This window comes from Heterodontus francisci, chromosome 30 (genome assembly GCF_036365525.1).
Source record: "Heterodontus francisci isolate sHetFra1 chromosome 30, sHetFra1.hap1, whole genome shotgun sequence".
In the NCBI taxonomy this organism is placed as follows: Eukaryota; Metazoa; Chordata; class Chondrichthyes; order Heterodontiformes; family Heterodontidae; genus Heterodontus; species Heterodontus francisci.
The window spans coordinates 22642208-22662245 of NC_090400.1; the positions used below are offsets into that span (position 1 = coordinate 22642208).

General features: G+C 46.1%; 2 protein-coding genes across 5 annotated transcripts in view; one reads left to right on the forward strand and one right to left on the reverse strand.

The window, feature by feature from the left end:
• LOC137346617 (B-cell CLL/lymphoma 7 protein family member B-like) overlaps positions 1 to 11446 on the reverse strand; it is a 59935-nt gene extending 48489 nt beyond the window's left edge. For all 4 annotated transcript variants that reach the window (XM_068010208.1, XM_068010209.1, XM_068010207.1 and 1 more), the window contains exon 1: positions 11258 to 11446. In XM_068010208.1, coding sequence (XP_067866309.1) covers positions 11258 to 11349 — 92 coding nt within the window. In that variant the 5' untranslated portion in view covers positions 11350 to 11446. The remainder of the gene's footprint in view (positions 1 to 11257) is intronic.
• A 4467-nt stretch (positions 11447 to 15913) lies between these two features.
• On the forward strand, positions 15914 to 18994 carry LOC137346619 (uncharacterized). The gene has a single exon (XM_068010210.1). The coding sequence runs from the start codon at positions 15941 to 15943 to the stop codon at positions 17186 to 17188; it is 1248 nt and encodes a 415-aa protein (XP_067866311.1). The 5' UTR covers positions 15914 to 15940; the 3' UTR covers positions 17189 to 18994.
• Positions 18995 to 20038: the final 1044 nt, after the last annotated feature.

The window sequence follows — 20038 nt, forward strand, 5'->3', positions numbered from 1 at the left end:
TTCAAGGACCCGTTTGGGATTTGGACCAGCAAGCGGCAGGGCCAATGTCACCTTGAAGGTGGACGCCAATCGAGCATCAGCTATCCTCCTTCCAGCTTCGCTATCGGGGAGTAGTCAAGGCTTCTTGGTCTATATGGGGCAACCCAGAGTTTGTCGTAATGCAAATGTACATTGCATGTAAAATGGAATGGAAGGGTTGTGAGGCAACTCACGTTCTGTATTGAAGGAAACTGATTTCTTTTGCACTTTCTGAATGTCAACTTGGAACTGTTTGAACTGTTTGTAATAATTTTTTTTGAACAGGTTTTGATGAATAAAGTATATTTTGAAAAAAAAAGCCCAGAGTTCATCATACTTGTGGCAAATCTGGTTGTGTGGCGGCCAACTGCAGCACAGTCATCTGCAAGAACTGCAAGCAGGAAGGTCATCAGACAAAGGACTATAAGCAGAGAAAGTGCTGCAACCTGTGTGGTGGGACAGGCCAACTCTACAAGACCTGTCCAAATGCTGCCTCAGTTATACACAGACAGCTAGGTCCAAGGAAAGGCTGGAGGAAGGAACGGTGAACGCACCTGGTGCTGTGAAAGAGACCCAGTAACCCCTGCCCCCAGCGAGGAAATCCATCTAAGAAGGAGAGGAAAGGGGAGGCAGCTGCAACAAGCAACCCCAACACCTTACCCGTGCCCAGAATTCCTCTTCAACAGACAGAATCAATGGAGGAGGAGGCAAGAGAGGGACAACCGGGTGAGTGGCAAGTGGTCAAAAGGAAACCACAAAGAAGAAGTCCCAAAAAAGAAACAGGTCACCATCCAAACCAGTGGCAAAAGGAGGCTACCGTCTGAGACAAACTACAGCAGCTGCTCCTCATCAGATGAGGAAGGGCCGGAAAGATGGCACCTGCAAAAGAAGCAGCAGAATGCAAAGGAGCTGGAAGAGAAGGCCCCCCCCAGGTCTGTGGTATGGAAGCAGCGATGGACACAGCTCACCTCAAACCCAAGGCGCTGAACCCAGCAAGATGCCCAGCGCACCCCAGCTCCAGCAGGCCGAGCACAGAAACATCCTCGAGGAGGAACAGAGGGGAAAGACGCCACCAGCAGAGGACAGTCCAAACCATGCTGCCTACAAGACCCCTGCAATGTCACCCAGAAGAACAAACCCCCCGTGAGTGACCGGGAGTTTTTCTGAGCCAGCAAATGTGCAACAGCATTGTGTACACTATGGGTATGCAGGAAAATACCAAGGGCCGGGATTAGTAAGGACACCTGGTGTGGTAAGCAACATCTAGCTTTAAATAGGTATAAGATTGCTTCCATCTACCACGCGATGTGTTTCAACTTTGGGCTACTTTGCCAAGGTCAAAGCCGACCTACTGTTTCCGCAGGGCTGTGGGATACCGCACTTCAGCCCCTACATACAATGATCGCGACGGTGGTCCCATGGGCCATCGATCTGGTCAGGGGGAAATGATTCTGTTCTTCTGGTCTGGGTATTCTGCTGCGAAGGTTAAGGAGGTGCTGGGCAGTCGCCTCCTTGTAGCAGACATAATGTACAACAATGCTCCACTCTGGTTAATCAACATGTACACCCCAGTCCAATACAACGAGCAGATGACCGTCCTCCAGCAGCTCCCACTGCTGCTGGCAACGCCCAGGCCGGTCATTCTAGGTGGTGACTTCAACTGCATCATTGATGCAGCTGGATGATCCAGAAGTGACGTCAGCAAACTGGACATTACGTCCAGATTCCTGATGGAAACAGTAAAAGATGCCAAGCTGCACAACATCTTCAGCAATCCTGCAGACGAAGCACAGCGTAAATACACCCGGTCAAGTGCGGATGGGTCTGCCTGTTCCAGGATCGACTTCCTTTTTGTGTCCTGTGCATTCACAGTCAGATCCACCGACATCAAGCCGGTGTTCTTCTACATGGACGACGTCGCCGTCTTCTGCTCGGAACACGGTCCGTTCGCAGGCTGATGAGAATCTGCAACCAGTTTGAACTGGCCTCGGGAGCCAAAGAAAATTGCGGCAAGAATGAGGCAATGTTCTTTGGGAACTGGGCCAACAGATCCTTTGTTCCCTTCACCATCAGGCCAGATTACCTGAAGGTGCTGGAGATATGGTTCTGAGGGGCCAGGGCGTGTGCCAAAAACTGGAAGGAGCATCCAGCTATGGTAAAATAGAGCATGGCTACCTGACCCGTGACATGTGTCAGGGTCAGGTAGGTCAGATCGCTCTTCCGGGTCCAGCATTCAGGCTTGGGCCGGGTAGGACACACTCTATCACCACCTCTGGTGCATGGCTCCAATGTTAATGTACTTTTTGAACTTGAAAGATTATTTAGTTACAGTTTTCTTAAGCTTGTGCAGATAAGCAACAAAGTGAAAAACGGAAGCTAGGTTAACTGATGGTCGGGTCGGGCACGGGAAAAAATTAAAAGACTCGTACCGGGTCGGATGTGGTTCTGTCGGGGCTCAGGTCGGGTTTCATTTGCAGACCCGAGCCAGCCTTTATGGTAAAATATAAACTAAGCATGTCGGAGCAGCGTTCTCTCTCCATTGCGGGTAAGAACCTGGTCATCAGGTGCGAGGCACTCACGTTGCCACTGTACATGGCGTAGGTCTGGCCCATACTCACTCCTGTGCTGTGGCGGTCACCTGAGCCATCCTCTGCTTTATCTGGAGATCAAAAATGGACCGTGTCCGCAGGGACACGATGTTCAAAACACTGGATAAAGGGGGAATAAATGTACTCAACATTGCCCTCACCCTGATGGCCCCTTTGTGTGCAGCTGCATCAAGCTGTGCAAAGAACCCCAGTACGCAAACAGCAAGTGTCACTAGATGCTGAGGTTCTATCTGTCCCCCGGTGTTGCAAAGGATGGGTCTGGCCACATTGCCGCAGAACGCTCCATTCAGTTGGACAGTGCCGTACCATCTATCCTTCATGGAAAAGTTTGTACAGAAAAACACCTTTGACCACCAATCCATCAGGTAGTGGTCTGCACGGAATGTCCTCAAGGCCAGACTCCAGATCCACAGCAATGTGGCTGACTCTTAAATGTCCTCTGAAATGGCCTAGCAAGCCACTCAGTTGTATCTAACCGCTACGAAGTCAATAAGGCATGAAACCAAACGGACCACCCAGCATCGACCAAGGCACCAGAAACGACAACGGCAAACCCAGCCCTGTCGACCCTCCAAAGTCCTGCTTATTAACATCTGGGTGCTTGTGCCAAAGGTGGGAGACCTGTCCCACAGACTAGTCAAGCAACAGTCAACCGAATCATACCTTGCAATGTCCCAGACACCACCATCACCATCCCTAGGCAGGACAGACCGAGCAGAGGTGGCAGCACAGCGGTATACAGTCAGGAGGGAGTTGCCCTGGGAGTCCTCAACATCGATTCCAGACCCCATGAAGTCTCATGGCATCAGGTCAAACATGGGCAAGGAAACCTCCTGCTGATACCACCTACCGCCCCCCCCCACCCCCTCGGCTAATGAATCAGTACACCTCCATGTTGCACTTGGAGGAAGCACTGAGGGTGGCAAGGGCGCAGAATGTACTCTGGGCGGGGGACTTCAATGTCCTTTACCTAGAATGGCTCGATAGCACCACTACTGACCGAGCTGGGCGAGTCCTAAAGGACATAGCTGCTAAACTGGGTCTGTGACAGGTGGTGAGGGGACCAATAAGAGGGAAAAATATACTCGACCTCGTCCTCACCAATCTGCATGTTGCAGATGCATCTGTCCAGGACAGTATTGACAGGAATGAACACCGCACAGTCCTTGTGGAGACAAAGTCCAGTCTTCACATTGAGGATATCCTACATCGTGTTGTGTGGCATGACCACCATGCTAAATGGGATAGATTTCGAAAAGATCTAACAATGCAAAACTGCGCATCCAAGAGGTGATGTGAGCCATCAGCAGCAGCAGAATTGCACTCAACCACAATCTGTAACCTCATGGCCTGGCATATTGTCCACTCTACCATTACTATCAAGCCGGGGGACCAACACGGGTTCAATGAAGAGTGCAGGAGGGCATGCCAGGAGCAGCACCAGGTATACCTCAAAATGAGGTGTCAACCTGGTGAAGCTACAACCCAGGACTACTTGCATGCCAAACAGCATAAGCAGCATGTGACAGACTGAGCTAAGCGATCCCATAACCAACGGATCAGATCTAAGCTCTGCAGTCCTGCCACATCCAGTCGTAAATGGTGATGGACAATTAAACAATTAACTGAAGGAAGTGGCTCCACAAATATCCCCATCATTGATGGAGCCCAGCACATCAATGCAAAATGTGAGGCTCAAGCATCTGCAACAAATCTTCAGCCAGAAGTGTCGAGTTGATGATCGATCTCAGCCTCCTCCTGAGGTCCCCAGCATCACAGGTGTCAGTCTTCAGGCAATTCAATTCACACCGTGTGAAATCAAGAAATGACTGAAGGCACTTGATACTGCAAAAGCTATGGGCCCTGACAATTTTCCGGCAATAGTACTGAAGACCTGTGCTCCAGAACTTGCCGCACCCCTAGCCAAGCTGTTCCAGTACAGCTGCAACACTGTCATCTACCCGGCAATATGGAAAATTGGCTAGGTATGTCCTGTACGCAAAAAGCAGGACAGGTCCAACCCGGCCTACTCTCAATCATTAGTAAAGTGATGGAAGGTGTCGTTGACAGAGCTATCAAGCGGCACTTGCTTAGCAATAACCTGCTCAGTGACGCTCAGTTTAGGTTCCACCAGGGCCACTCAGCTCCTGACCTCATTACAGCCTTGATTCAAACATAGACATAAGAGCTGAACTCAAGAGGTGAGGTGAGAGTGACTGCCCTTGACATCAAAGCAGCATCTGAGAGTATGGCATCAAGGAGCCCTAGCAAAACTGGAGTCAATGGGAATCAGGGGAAAACTCTTTGTTGGTTGGAGTCATACCTAGCATAAAGGAAGATGGGTGTGGTTGTTGGAGATCAATCATCTCAGCTCCAGGACATCACTGCAGGAGTTCCTCAGGGTAGTGTCCTAGGCCCAACCATCTTCAGCTGCTTCATCAATGACCTTCATTCAATCATAAGGTCAGAGGTGGGGATGTTCGCTGATGATTGCACAATGTTCAGCACCTTTCACAACTCCTCAGATATTGAAGCAGTCCATACAGAAATGCAGCAAGACCTGGATAATATCCAGGCTTGGGCTTATAAGTGGCAAATAACATTCGCGCCACACAAGTGCCAGGCAATGACTATCTCCAACAAGACTGAATCTAACCATCTCCCCTTGATATTCAGTGGCATTACAATCGCTGAATCCCCTACAATCAACATCCTGGGGGCTTATCATTGACCAGAAACTGAACTGGAATAGCCATATAAATACCGTGGCTACAAGAGCAGGTGAGAGGGTCGGAATCCTGCAGCGAGTCACTCACCTCCTGACTTCCCAAAGCCTGTCCACCATCTACAATGCACAAGTCAGAAGTGTGATGGAATACTCTCCACTTGCCTGGATGGGTGCAGCTCCAACAACACTCAAGAAGCTTGACCCATCCAGGATAAAGCAGCCCGCTTGATTGGCACCCCATCCACAAACATTCACTCCCTCCACCACCGACGCACAGTGGCAGCAGTGTGTACCATCTACAAGATGCACTGCAGCAACTCACCAAGGCTCCTTCGACAGCACCTTCCAAACTCGCAACCTCTACCGTCATGGCAACACCACCACCTGCAAGTTCCCCTCCAAGCCACATACCATCCTGACTTGGAACTGTATCGCCGATCGTTCACTGTCGCTGGGTCAAAATCCTGAAACCCCCTTCCTAACAGCATTGTAGGTGTACCTAGCCCACATGGCCAGCAGTGGTTCAAGAAGATAGCGCACCACCACCTTCTCAAGGGCAATTAGGGATGGGCAATAAATGCTGGCCTAGCCAGCGATGCCAACATCCCATGAACAATTTTTTTTAAAAAGCAGCAAAGTGGGCCCCTTGAAAACTGATAATAGTGATGTCATCAATAATAATAAGGAAATGGCAGACATGCTGAATAATTACTTTGTGTCAGTATTTACAGTAAAGGAAGAGGTCAGCATGTGCAACATCGCAAGGAAACTACTACTGAATCAGGGATAGGGATTCAACAAAATTAACATTAGCAAGATAACAGTAATGAAGAAAGTAGTGGCACTAAAGACAGACAAATCATCAGGACCAGATGGTTTCCATCCTAGGTTTTAAAGGAAATCTGTGCGAACATTGTAGATGCCTGAACTATAATCTTTCAAAGTTGTCTTGATTCAGGAACTGTTCCTTTAGATTGGAAAATTGCATATGTCACTCCCCTATTTAAGAAAGGTGAGAGAGGGAAACCAAGGAAATATAGATCAGTTAACCCAGGGATGTCCAACCTTCTCGCTTGAGGAACCGGATTATAATTTTTGCTGGTAAGCAAATTTCAGCTAGATAAAAGGTATTCGAAATTTGTAGCGATGCGGAGTATTCCGGATAGATGTCTATCTGTCAGGACTGATCTTGATCGCTCTGTGTGTCTCTGTCTCTCTCACCCCACGCCCCCACTCTGTGATACCAGCCCCCACCCCTGCTCCCAGGGCCCGGTTAACCTAGCACCCTGCTCCCAGGCCAAGGCCTGAGGCCTGGGCCCTGCCACCTCCTCAGATGGCTTCTCCTCTGTGACAGTGGCAGATATGAAGAGCCCAGGGCCCAGGCTGGGTCCATAGGCAGGCACAGCCAGTGCTGTGGCTGGGGTCTAAGCTCAAGGCCTGGAAGGCCACACTGGGAATGCAGTTCAGACTGGAAGCGCCAGCAGACATGCAGCTCAGCCCGGGCCCCGTCATCTTCGTAAAGAAGCCAGAACATAAGGTACTGAATAGCGTCCATCTTCGTAAAGAAGGACATGCGCAGTGAGGCGTCTCCGCCATGTTAGTAAAGGAGCTTCAGCTGTTGTCAGTCACAGATGGTTTTGGTGGTCTGGAAGAAGCCAATGGCGGATTTCCAGTGGAAATTTCTCATCCTTGGCGGGCCAAATGGAAACCTTTGATGGACCGGATTATGGCCCGCGGGCCATATGTTGGACAACCCTGAGTTAACCTAACATCTGTTGTCAGGAAATTTCTGGAGTCTATAATTAAGGACAGAGTGACTGGACACCTTGAACATTTTCATCTGATCAGAAACAGATTTGTAAAGCGCCTGACTAATCAGATCGAATTTTTTTCCAAGAGGTTGCTAAAGTAGTGGACAGGAGAATGTATATGCATGTTATTTATATGGAACTTTAGAAATCATTTGATAAAGTCCCTCATAAGAGACTCTTAGGCAAAGTTGAAGCTCATGGAATTGAGGGCAAATTGTTGACCTGGTTTGGAAATTTGCTGAACAGCAGGTGACAGAGGGTAGAGATAATGGGCAGGTACTCTAATTTCAGGATGCGACTAGCGCAATATTCCCTGTTCCTCAAGATGTGTGGGCATGCAGCAACCTGAAAGACCCTGCGCGAGTTACGCACAAGTCAGCCTCTTTGTTACCTAGCAAGTGCAGCCACACAAAAAAAACTTAAATAAATCACCTGCAAACTCCAAAAAAAATTAGGGTGAATGTTAGATTAGTGGTGTCCCGCAAGGCCAAAACTATACATTGTATTCATTAATGACTTGGGGCGGCACAGTGACGCAGTGGTTAGCACTGCAGCCTTACAGCTCCAGCGACCTGGGTTCGGTTCTGGGTACTGCCTGTGCAGAGTTTGCAAGTTCTCCCTGTGACCACGTGGGTTTCTGCCAGATGCTCCGGTTTCCTCCCACAGCCAAAGACTTGCAGGTTGATAAGTAAATTGGCCATTGTAAATTGCCCCTAGTGTAGGTAGGTGGTAGGAGAATTGAGGGAAGGTGGGGATGTGGTAGGGCACATGGGATTAATGTAGGATGAGTATAAATGGGTGGTTGATGGTCGGCACAGACTCGGTGGGCCGAAGAGCCTGTTTCAGTGCTGTATCTTTCCATGACTCTATGACTTAGATGATGGGATAGAAAGCCTTATATTCAAATTTGCCGATGACACAAACATAGGCAGTATTGTAAGCAGTGTAGATGGAAGCTTAAAATTACAGATATATTGATGAATTCAGTGAATCGGCAAAACTGTGGCTAATGGATTTCAATGCAGGCAAATCTGAGGTCCATAGGCAGACACAGCCAGTACTGGGCCTGGGACCCAAGCTCAAGGCCTGGAAAGCCACACTTCATACCTGTTTAGTTCAGTGGTAGTACTTTCACCTCTGATTGAGAAAATCATAGGACCAAGCTCCAGTTTTGTACTCTGCCATGTAATCTAGTCAAATGGTTCACTGCAGTACTGAGTGTTGCATTATCAAAGATGCTTCCTTTTGATGAGAATTAAAAAAGGACCCATATGCCTGTTCCCATGGCACTTTTTTTGAAAAGCATTATGTGATGCTCTTAATGTATCATCTCAAGTTGATCCTAACACAACCAGTGACCAACCTATAATAACCAGTACTTCTCCCTAGTGTTATCTACCTCAAAATGCTCTCTCCAGGCACAAATCAAGTCCTAAAATGATAAAGTCTACAACTACACTGCTGGTTTTCTTCACAGTTCAAGTGAACAGAATATGAAAAGTATTGCTGATAAAAAGAGACATGCTGTCGAAGCTTTTCGTCATGCATTCATCAGAATATATGCAAAAATGCCAAATTTCAAAGGGAGCAACAATTTATACTGCATGAGTAAAGGGTGCTGATTGGTTGGCAAGTCAACTCTGATTACATTCTCCATGGCAATGCCTCGACCAAACAACTAGTGCCCCTAACTTGTTTAATTCAAAAAAGGTACAAAAACTGGACACGTTCCTTTTGCCTGCAGAGGACAGGTCCCTGCTTTGGGTGGCACAGTGGCGCAGTGGTTAGCACCGCAGCCTTGCAACTCCAGGGACCCAGGTTCAATTCTGGGTACTGCCTGTGCGGACTTTGCAAGTTCTCCCTGTGACCGCGTGGGTTTTCGCCAGGTGCTCCGGTTTCCTCCCACTGCCAAAGACTTGCAGGTGATAGGTAAATTGGTTGTTGTAAATTGCCCCTAGTGTAGGTAGGTGGTAGGGAATATGGGATTACTGTAGGGTTAGTATAAATGGGTGGCTGTTGGTCAGCACAGACTCGGTGGGCCGAAGGGCCTGTTTCAGTGCTGTATCTCAAAAAAAATTAAAAATAAATATACATAGCTTCTAGCAAGCGTAAGTGAGCCCCATTGCATGCATGCAAAGCTCAGAATGCAATGTCGAATGTTAGTTCTGATTCCACAATTGGACAGCACGTGCTGAATAATCCCGAGTGTGCTAAGAATTACACTAACAACCAATTTAAGATCATCAGTCGGGCTCGCAATGTGGCTCGCTTACACTTGCCAGAAGCTACATATATTCATATACAGGGACCTGTTCTCTGCAGGCAAAAGGAACATGTCCAGTCAATGCACTTTTTTTGAATTAAACAACCATACGCGGGACAATATTTCCCTGGTGCATTCTCCATGGCAACGCCTCGACCAGTCGACTTGTCAACCAATCAACATCCTTTTCTCATGCAGTATAAGTTGTTGCTCGTTTAGAAATTTGGCATTCTTGCATCTATCCTGATGAGTGCAAGACAAAAAGCTTCGACAGCATGTCTCTTTTTTTCCAGCAATATTCAAGTTCTGTGCCACCAAGCATTAATATGAAAATTCCATACGCCTTCCTACTTTCTTGAAATTACAGTACTGACATTGTGAATGGGCACACTCACTCTTGACCATCACAACAAAAAAAAATCACTTACAGGAAGACAAGAGTTTGAATTTATACTGTATTACCCTACCATACCAGCCCAGAAATTGAGATTTGCTTTATCATTCCACAGACAGCTGCCAACAGCAAATACCTCCCGAATCCTCCAGTATCATATCTGGGGCATTGTAAGTCAGGAGGCTTGGCTGCAACAGGAGTGGGAGCCATTGTAAGAGCAGATACCTATAAACACAGATTGAAACAGACTTGCATGCTGCAAGACAGGTGACCCGGATTCCTGATACAGGATAAATGAAAGCACATTACAACAGCGAGTCACTTATTTCAAATGGTTTGGAAAAGATTATATTTTTTTTAGATTAGAGATACAGCACTGAAACAGGCCCTTCGACCCACCGAGTCTGTGCCGAACATCAACCACCCATTTATACTAATCCCACACTAATCCCATATTCCTACCAAACATACCCACCTGTTCCAATATTTCCCTACCAGCTACCTATACTAGTGACAATTTATAATGGCCAATTTACCTATCAACCTGCAAGTCTTTTGGCTTGTGGGAGGAAACCGGAGCACCCGGAGAAAATCCACGCAGACACCGGGAGAACTTGCAAACTCCACACAGGCAGTACCCGGAATCGAACCTGGGTCCCTGGAGCTGTGAGGCTGCGGTGCTAACCACTGCGCCACTGTGCTGTGAGGGATTTGAAAAAAAAACTTCAAAACAGCAGATGAGAACATGAAGGCGGTTTAGAGATTAGGATCATTCTATTTTCGGTAAAATTTCCCGAAACCCGTCTCGTCCAGTAACACACCATAGTATTACAGTTACAGACTAATGGAAATTAACTGTGAACCTTAGGGAGCATGCCCAACATCCCAACGAAATGCAACACTGATATAACGAACACACACTTTCCCGTGAGCATTTAATGGTCTCAGTTGTAACAGACAATCTTCTACTCTTCAGTTGCTAGTGCAGAAATGTAATGTAGAAATATACAGGCTGTCTCTCATCATCTGAAGGAGACTGGGAAACATGTCAAGTGGGAGTTCTTCAGCTAATTAGTTGTAGGGGAAGCTAGGCCTCCCGCCTCTTCATCCCAGGAGAGGCTAGGGCTCTTTACTGTAGTCTGTTACTCTTTGGGGAAAGATCAGAATTTGGTTTCAGTCTGGGACTCAGCAAATAAATCAAACTATCATTGCCCGCCCCGCTCCGGTTAGGCAACCGGAAGTCCCGCCTCCCTAATGCATTAGTCAGTCTTGAGACGCGGTTACCACAGGAACCGAAATCCAGCGGCGTTCCTGATTGACTGGATAAAATGTCAATCAAACATCCCAAACGTCATTTCCGCTGTCAGATTCCGTTGCTCCCGCCCGTGCGCCGTCTCTCCCCTGAATAAAAGTATTTACCAGAGAGCTGCTCACCATTTTCGGACCTTCTCGATAGCTGCCATAACCTTTTTGATGTCATCTTTGGCTCGGCTGCGCGTCTCCGCTCTCACCGACCGGCCCGACATCTTTTCATTCGCGATTTTGTTCCAAAAAAAACTTTATCCGCTTTCCCGACAAGCGCGGTTCCGATTCGCGAGCCCGACTCTGCGCTTGCGCCGTGCGTCCCCCTGACGCAGACCTGGCACGTGCATGGTCGACGTCATTACGACCTTCCTGCAAGGTTATTTAAATATTGCACTAAAGCCCCACGTTTTTGTGAATGGAGTCAGACCAGCTTTTGTATTCATAAAACAGTTTTCGCATAAAGAAATGTTTAAGGGAACGTCACAAAAAAAAGGCAACTGGAAACTAATCCAGAGAAGTTGAGTTTAGGAGGGGGTTGGAATGCTTGGTCGAAAAGGATTTCATTCTTGTAGCCCTGATTATCTCCCTTACTCCAAAGTAACAGTATTCCAGCAAATATGATTAGAAGCAAATTATAAACCACAAATTTACCCATGATAATAAAATGCGTGAGTAAATAAAGCAACAGAACTGGAGAAATGATACAATTTTTCATAGAATTGTTACATTATCATAGAATAGAACTGCTTTGCCTGTGATGGGTTGAGGGAGTCGTACCAAAGGACATGTGCAATGCCAATATCATCACCCTCTATAAGAACAAAGGCAAGGCAGGGCTAAAGAGTGGCAAGTTGAAGAGACTTAGCAGCAGTGCCTGTGGAAGAGTCTGTCACTCTGGAATTGGCTTTTATAGCCACTCCAGGCGCTGCTTCACAAACCACTGACCACCTCTAGGCGCTTACCCATTGTCTTTTGAGACAAGGAGGTCAAAGAAGAAGAAGGATAAGAACAAGGGTGACTGCGGTGACTGCAACAACTACCATGGAATCTCCCTGCTCAGCATAGTGGGGAAAGACTTCACTCGAGTCGTTTTAAACAGACTCCAGAAGCTGGCTGAGCGTGTCTACCCTGAGGCACAGTGCAGCTTTTGAGCAAAGAGATCCACCATTGACATGCTGTTCTCCCGTCACTAGCAACAGGAGAAATGCCTTGACCAACGGATGCCCCTCTACGTTGCCTTCATAGATCTCGCCAAAGCCTTTAACCACGTCAGCAGACGTGTTCTCTTCAGACTACTAGCAAAGATCGGATGTCCACCAAAACTATTAAGTATCATTACCTCATTCCATGACAATATGAAAGGCACAATTCAGCATAGCGGTGCCTCATCAAACCCCTTTCCTATTCTGAGTGGCGTGAAACAGGGCTGTTCTCGCACCTACACTGGGATCCTCTTCTCACTGCTGCTCTCACATGCGTTTAAGTCTCCAGAAGAAGGAATTTTCCTCCACACAAGATCAGATGGCAGGTTGTTCAACCTTGCCCGTCTTAGAGCGGAAAGTCTCTTAAAGTACTGAAAGTGCTCATCAGGGAACTCCTCTTTGCTGACGATGCTGCATTAACATCCCACATGGAAGAGTGTCTGCAGAGACTCATCAACAGGATTGCGGCTGCCTGCAACAAATTTGGCCTAACCATCAGCCTCAAGAAAACAAACATCATGGGACATGACGTCAGAAATGCTCCATCCATCAATATCGGCAACCACGCTCTGGAATTGGTTCAAGAGTTCACCTACCTAGGCTCAACTATTACCAGTAACCTGTCTCTCGATGCAGAAATCAACAAGTGCATGGGAAAGGCGTCTGCTGCTATGTCCAGACTGGCCAAGAAGGTGTGGGAAAATGGCGCACTGACACGGAACACAAAAGTCCGAGTGTTTCACGCCTATGGCAGCAAGAGCTTGGACAATGTATGTCAGCCAAGAGCGACGTCTCAACGCATTCCATCTTCGCTGTCTCCAGAGAATCCTCGGCATCAGGTGGCAGGTCCGTATCTCCAACGCAGAAGTCCTCGAGGCAGCCAACATCCTCAGCATATACGCCCTACTGAGCCAGTGACGCTTGAGATGGATTGGCCATGTGAGCCGCATGGAAGATGGCTGGATCCCCAAGGACACATTGTACAGCGGGCTCATCACTGGTATCAGACCCACCAGCCGTCTATGTCTCCACTTTAAAGACGTCTGCAAACGCGACACGAAGTCCTGCGACATTGACCACAAGCCGTGGGAGTCAGTTGCCAGCAATCGCCAGAGCTAGCAGACAGCTATAAAGGCAGGGCTGAAGAGAGACGAGTTGAATAGACCTAGCAGTTGGCAGGAAAAGATACAGAAGTGTAAGGAGAGAGCCAACTGTGTAACAGCCCTTACAACCTATTTTATCTGCAGTGCCTGTGGAAGAGTCTGTCACTCTAGAATTGGCCTTTATAGCCACTGCAGGCGCTGCTCCACAAACCACTGACCACCTCTAGGTGCTTACCCATTGTCTTTCGAAACAAGAAGGCCAAAGAAGAAGAAGAAGTGTGTGTGGACTCTGCGAGAGCAACTCAGCTAGTCTCACTCCACCACCCTTTCCCTGCATCGCTGCAAATTTTTTCTCTTCAAATGCTTATCCAATTCCCTTTTGAAAGCCACAATCTAGTTAAGTAAAAGTGTTTAATTACTGTAACTACAACAGAAACAACTTGCATTTATATAGCAACTTTAATGTGGGAAAATGAAATCTCCCAGAGGGTTTCACAGATGCTAGTGTAAAAACAAAGGACATTATCTTTACGGAAAACTAAGATTGTAGATGTTTCTGATGTAAGGTCATCAACCTGAAATGTTAACTTTGTTTCTCTCCACAGGCCTGCTGAGTATCCCCATTTTCTGTTATTTGTAAATATTTCTTCAGTGAGACAGTCTCAATGATGGATGCTTCAAATCAATCACCTTTAAGAACATGATACATATTTCTCCCCCAAACAAATTAAGTTCGCTGAATAGTTTTTCAAAAGTTCCCCATTAACAATAATGTTTGAAACTTTTAGAGCAATCAAACTTGGCCATTGCTCTTTTTCCGTTACAGTTGGTGAAATAATAGATAGCAAGTAATAACAGTTATAAAAACAGAAAATGCTGGTAAAACTCAGTCGGTCTGACAGCATCTGTGGACAGAGAAACAGAGTTAACGTTTCAGGTCTGTGATCTTTCATCAGAAGTGGGAAAAGTTAGAAATGTAAGAGATTTTGAGCAAGTGAGGGGGGAGAAGAACAAAAGGGAAGGTCTGTGATAGACTGGAGGGCAGGAGAGATTAAATGGCAAAAGTTTTCATGCTGCAAGGCCAAAAGGAGTGGTAATAGGACAAGTAAATAAACTAAAGTTGGGCCTAGCAATGGCGTGAATGGCAGGATAACTGCTGCCTGAGATAAGAAAGGGGATAAGAAAGAAATGAGAGAGAAAGAAATGAACTAAACCAGCAAAGAAACATGAAACAAAATGGGGGCAGAGGTGATGATCCAAAATTCTTGAACTCAGTGTTGATTTCAGAAGACTGTAAAGTGCCCAGTAGAAAGTTGAGATGTTGTTCCTCTAGCTTACATTGCATTTCATTGGAACACTGTAGCTAGCCAAGGACAGAAAGCTCAGTGTGTGCAAGGTGGGAGTCACGCAGATTGAACAGAGGTGTTCCACAAAGCAGTCACACAGTCTGCGTTTGATCTCCCCAGTGTAGAGGAAACCACATCATGAGCAGCGAATGGGGTTGGCATCCTTCCATCTACGAAAGGTTATGGACATGTAGCAAAAAATCCATTTAGGTGGGGTGTCTTCTCTTGTTGATGGCTGTGAAGGCCAATCTTTGAGAGGCAGGATCTGCCACAAGTGCAGCACGTGAAAATGCCAAGTGAAGCTGTGAGTTGTTGTTTTTGATGTTGGCGCCTTTTGCCAGGCTCCTATAGAACTGGTCATCGTAGTCGTGCACACCAGTCTACAGGTTGTGTTGCCATGTCCCTCTTTTGCCAGCTAGTGACTCCCAGGTGTGATAGTCGACATTTAGGGCCTTCATGTCATGTTTACAAGCATCTTTGAAGCAGAGCTTTGGTGCCCCACTGGTCATCTGGTCCCGGCTACCTCACCATACAGAAGGTCCTTGGGTATGCGACTGTTTTCCAGTCTGCAGACATGTCTGATCCACCAAACACCACTGTTTGATTAGTGCCAACACACTTGGGAGCTCTGCCTTTGAAAGGATTGCCGCATTTGTGATTTTGTCCTGCCAGGATATACACATAATGCGCCGCAGACAGCAAAGATGGAAATTATTGAGCTTCTTTTCCTGGTAGCTGTAAGTTGCCCATGTTTCACAGCCATACAGCAAGGTGCTGAGAACACAGGCCTTATAAACCATGAGCTTGGTGTTATCCCATGCGCATGTATTGAGCTCTGTATCAAAAGCCAGATTGTCACTGTGGACCCAAGGTAGCAGAAGTTGCTAACCACTTCCAGCAGTGAATGCAGTATACTAAATTGAAAGAAGTACAAGTAAATCGCCGTTTCACTTGGAAGGGGTGAAACTGTTTGTTGAAATGCATGGTTGAGCTGTCAATCAAGGCAATGTGGGCGGGACTTACAAGAAACGACAATTGTTATAGGTTGAAACTGAATAGTTGTGAATGGCTGAAAGTAATGTCCATCACGAATCTTGGACCTGTTGATGGAACTGTCAGTCAGGGGTGAGGACCCCGCCTTCCCGGCAGCTGTCTCGGAAGATGGCGCTGGCGTTTGCCAGTCGATGTGTGAAGACTCATCCGCGCCGGGATACGGGGAACTGGATGGGGAAAGTGATGTTTGGTGGCAGCTTAAGACCTGACTGGTTTCCGGAGAATGATCACGGCTCCGTGGCCGCTGGCATTCGGCAGGGACCCGGCGGCCGTTCAGAAACCAACCGTCAGCAGGAGCCGCTTCTCCCAAATGCACTGAGGCCGAATGCCCAAAGCGGAGCAATGACTGGGCACCTGGAGCCGTGGCAGCCGCTCTTTACCCCTAGGTACCTTCCCAATTGGGGCACAACAGAAGAGGGGGGCCGGCTAGTGCAGCGCCTCTCACAAGTCCTCACTGTGCTGCAGTTATACCGCACACAGCACACATCAGGCAAACAATCCCCATTAGTGGTGGAATTGTGCTGTGGGGCTTGGGCACTCGTTTACAGTGATGCATGCATAATGCACGCTAAAGGAGTTGCTAGGCAAGGCAGTAACCTGTCCTGTCGCGCCTTGTTCTCTCAGAGGATGAATGACAAATACCATCATGGACTTTGGAGCTTCCAGACTTTTAAACAGTTAATCGTCACAAATGCCTATGCATCACCCCAGGATGGTAACCGATACTGGTATTCTGACATCAAAGTACAGCATCAGTGCAGAACGTATGGCTACTTTAAAGATGACAGGAGGTATTCTAATAGAAATAATGCTTTTCCACTTCCACGAAGGAGCAACACAGTATTCTATGATATTTTGAAAATCTCTTGCAATGCTACCCAGAGTCAGATCAAATCTGCTTACTACAAGCAGTCACTTATTTACCATCCAGACAGAAATGCAGGCAGTGAGGAAGCAGCACTGAAGTTCACTCAAATCAATGAGGCATATTCCGTGCTGGGCAGTGTGAGTCTCAGGAAGAAGTATGATCGAGGGATTCTGACTCCAGCAGATTTGTATACTGGGAAAAAACCTTTGGAGAAATCCCAAACTTCAAAGGCAAAACAGTCGCAGGCTTGGAGCTCATCAGGTAAATCAGACACAGGGAAATCAACGTTCAATTTTGATGAGTTCTACAGGGCTCACTATGGGGAGCAATTAGCGAAGGAGCAGGCCCTGCGCTGGAGAAGGATGCAGCTTCGCAAAAACAGGGAAAATCTAGAGAAAAAATGGCAGCTTCACAAGCTAATTGAGGTGGCAGTGACTGTTATGCTTATGACAGGGTTTTTCTTGTTATTCAGTAGCAAAAACAAATAAATGAATGCCTAAAGGAGCCAAGACTTGAATTTCACGTGTGCTTGGTACTATTTTGACACTCAGGATAATGTGGTCAAACAGAAGTGGGCACATTATTGTAACCGCAGTTTGTAAAATTCACCCATGAAAACAGAAGCTGCAACACTCTTGTAATTACCGCCTACAAATATTGTCAGTTGTAAGGAGGTTTTACTGCTGCATTCACACTACTATTTGGTAAAATTGAAAATGCTGGAAATATGGAGTAGGTCTGTCAGGCAAAGTTCATAACTTCATGACCTGCGATGTATTTCCAGCATTTCCCATTCTTATTTATAGAACTTTTTCTCTTGTTTCTGACTCCATGATTAATAACACATTAGAGAATCAATTTTAATCTTGTTTGTTTTATATGGTTGCTGAATTTATGCTCTGTAGTTTCAAAATAGCTGATGTCTGCTCTGAGGCAGATAATATTGGACCCTAAAATGATTTTGAAAACTAGAATCATTTTACATCAGATGGTGCCAGTAGTTGTGGGCTTAGGTTGCATTTACACTGCAAATGTAGCATCAGTGCAAAGCAATTATGGTGGCAATGCAGTCAGGCCCAGAGGAAGACATAATTCCCGAGTACTCTTTTTTCCATTTTTCTCAGGATTCAGGTTAGGCCATGATTCTGGATTTGCACTATAGCTTTACCAACATTACAGTTGTAGTGTACATCTACCTCTACAGTCTGTCAGTTGCCCATATCCTAACTTGCACCAAATCTTGTTCATCAATCACTCCTGTGTTCACATTGGCTCCTGGTGCAGCAACGGCTCAATTTAAAAAAGAAATCTTATCCTTTTATTAAATCCCTCCATGGCCTCACCCTTGCCTATCTCTGTAACTCACATCAGCCCTGTAACCCTCCAAGATTGCTGCATTGCTCCAATTCTGGCCTTTTGCACAGCCCTGATTTAATTGCACCACCATTGGTGCCTATGCCTTTTGCTGCCTTGGCTCTGAGCTCTGGATTCCCTCATCTCTAGGGATTAAAGGGTTAAATTTTGAAGACAGAAATATTCAAATAGCTTGCATTCCCTTAAGTTGGGTGATCTAATTGAGGTGTTTAAAATGACAAAAGAATGCAATAGGATGGATACAGAGAAACTATGTTCTCAGGTGATAAGTCCAGAACATGGAGGCATAATCTTAAAATTAGAGCTAGGCCATTTAAGAAAATTAGGAAGAACATTACCCTTCTCTCTACCTCGTTCATCCTTTAAGACACTTCTTAAATCTCTTTAACCAAACTTTTAGTCAGCTGTCCTAACATCTCCTTATGTGGCCTGATGTCAAATTTTGTTTGAAGTGCCTTGGGAATTTTTACTATGTTGATGGTGCTAATAGAAATGCAAATTGTTTGTTAAACAGTAAATGTGGGTTACTAGAGGATGGATGTGTGTAATTGAGTATGTCACTACATTTTATCTGCTACAGAAGTGCTTAAAGCTTAAATTCCAGGACTTGGATACTGCTCGAGCCAATAGAAAATAAAGTCTGACAAACTTATACTTGTGGTGCTGTGTTCAACTTCTGTGCCACCATGTTATTGGAACAGGAATGAGCCACTCAGCACTTGAGCCTGTTGCGTATTCAGTCAGGTCATGTTTGTTCCATATTCATTGATACCTTACCAACATAAGTTATCAATCTCAGTCTTGAAAATTTCAATTGACCCAGCATCTCCAACCTTATGGAGGAGAGAGTTCTAGATTTCCACTACCTTTTGTGTGAAAATGTTCTTCCTAATTTTCCGAAATGGCCTAGCTCAAATTTTAAGATTTTGCCGCCATGTTCTGGGCTCATCACCTGAGGAAATAGTTGCTCTGTATCTATCCTATTGCATTCTTTTATCATTTAAAACACCTCGATTAGATCACCCTTCTACCATCTAACTTAAGGGAATGCAAGCTGTTTTAATGTTTCTGTCCTCATAGTTTAACCCTTTAATCCCTGGTATAATTCTGGTAAATCTGCAGAAAATCTCCCCCAAGGCCAATATATCCTTAAAATAAAAGCAAAATACTGCGGATGCTGGAAATCTGAAACAAAAACAAGAAATGCTGGATTCACTCAGCAGGTCTGGCAGCATCTGTGGAAAGAGAAGCAGAGTTAACGTTTCGGGTCAGTGACCCTTCTTCGGAACTGACAGTTCCGAAGAAGGGTCACTGACCCGAAACGTTAACTCTGCTTCTCTTTCCACAGATGCTGCCAGACCTGCTGAGTGAATCCAGCATTTCTTGTTTTTGTGCCAATATATCCTTCCTGAGGTTCAGTACCCACAACTGAAGCACAACTTCCTAACTTTTGTATTCCAGGCTTCCAGAGGTAAAAGGCAACATTCCACTGGCTCTTTTGATTACTTTTTGTACCTGTTTAAAACCTTCGTCGTGATTTTTTCTTCTACCTCTCAAATTTGATATAAAATTTGATCATATCATTGTCACTGTTCAGAAGAGGTTCTCTTACCATCAGATCATTCACTAAGTCTGGCTCATTGCTCATCACTAAACCTAGTATGGCCTGTTCCCTTGTCGGTTCTAAAACACTGTTCCAGAAATTTGCTGCCTTTACACCTTGAATTATTGTTCTAGGCTAGGTTGACATTAAATTTACCCATTATACAGCTGCTTTGTTTTACTACATGCTTCTCCTTCTCCTCACAGGTAACAAGTATATCGTACCTGTGGAATAGGACCTGATTCAGTGCTTCCTCCTTCCCTGCCTCAACTAGGTTCCCCCTACTTTGCTGACTATCAGTAACATACTCCTGATTCTGTACTTGTATTTCTATTTGGTATGACTGTGTGCCTGAAGTAAA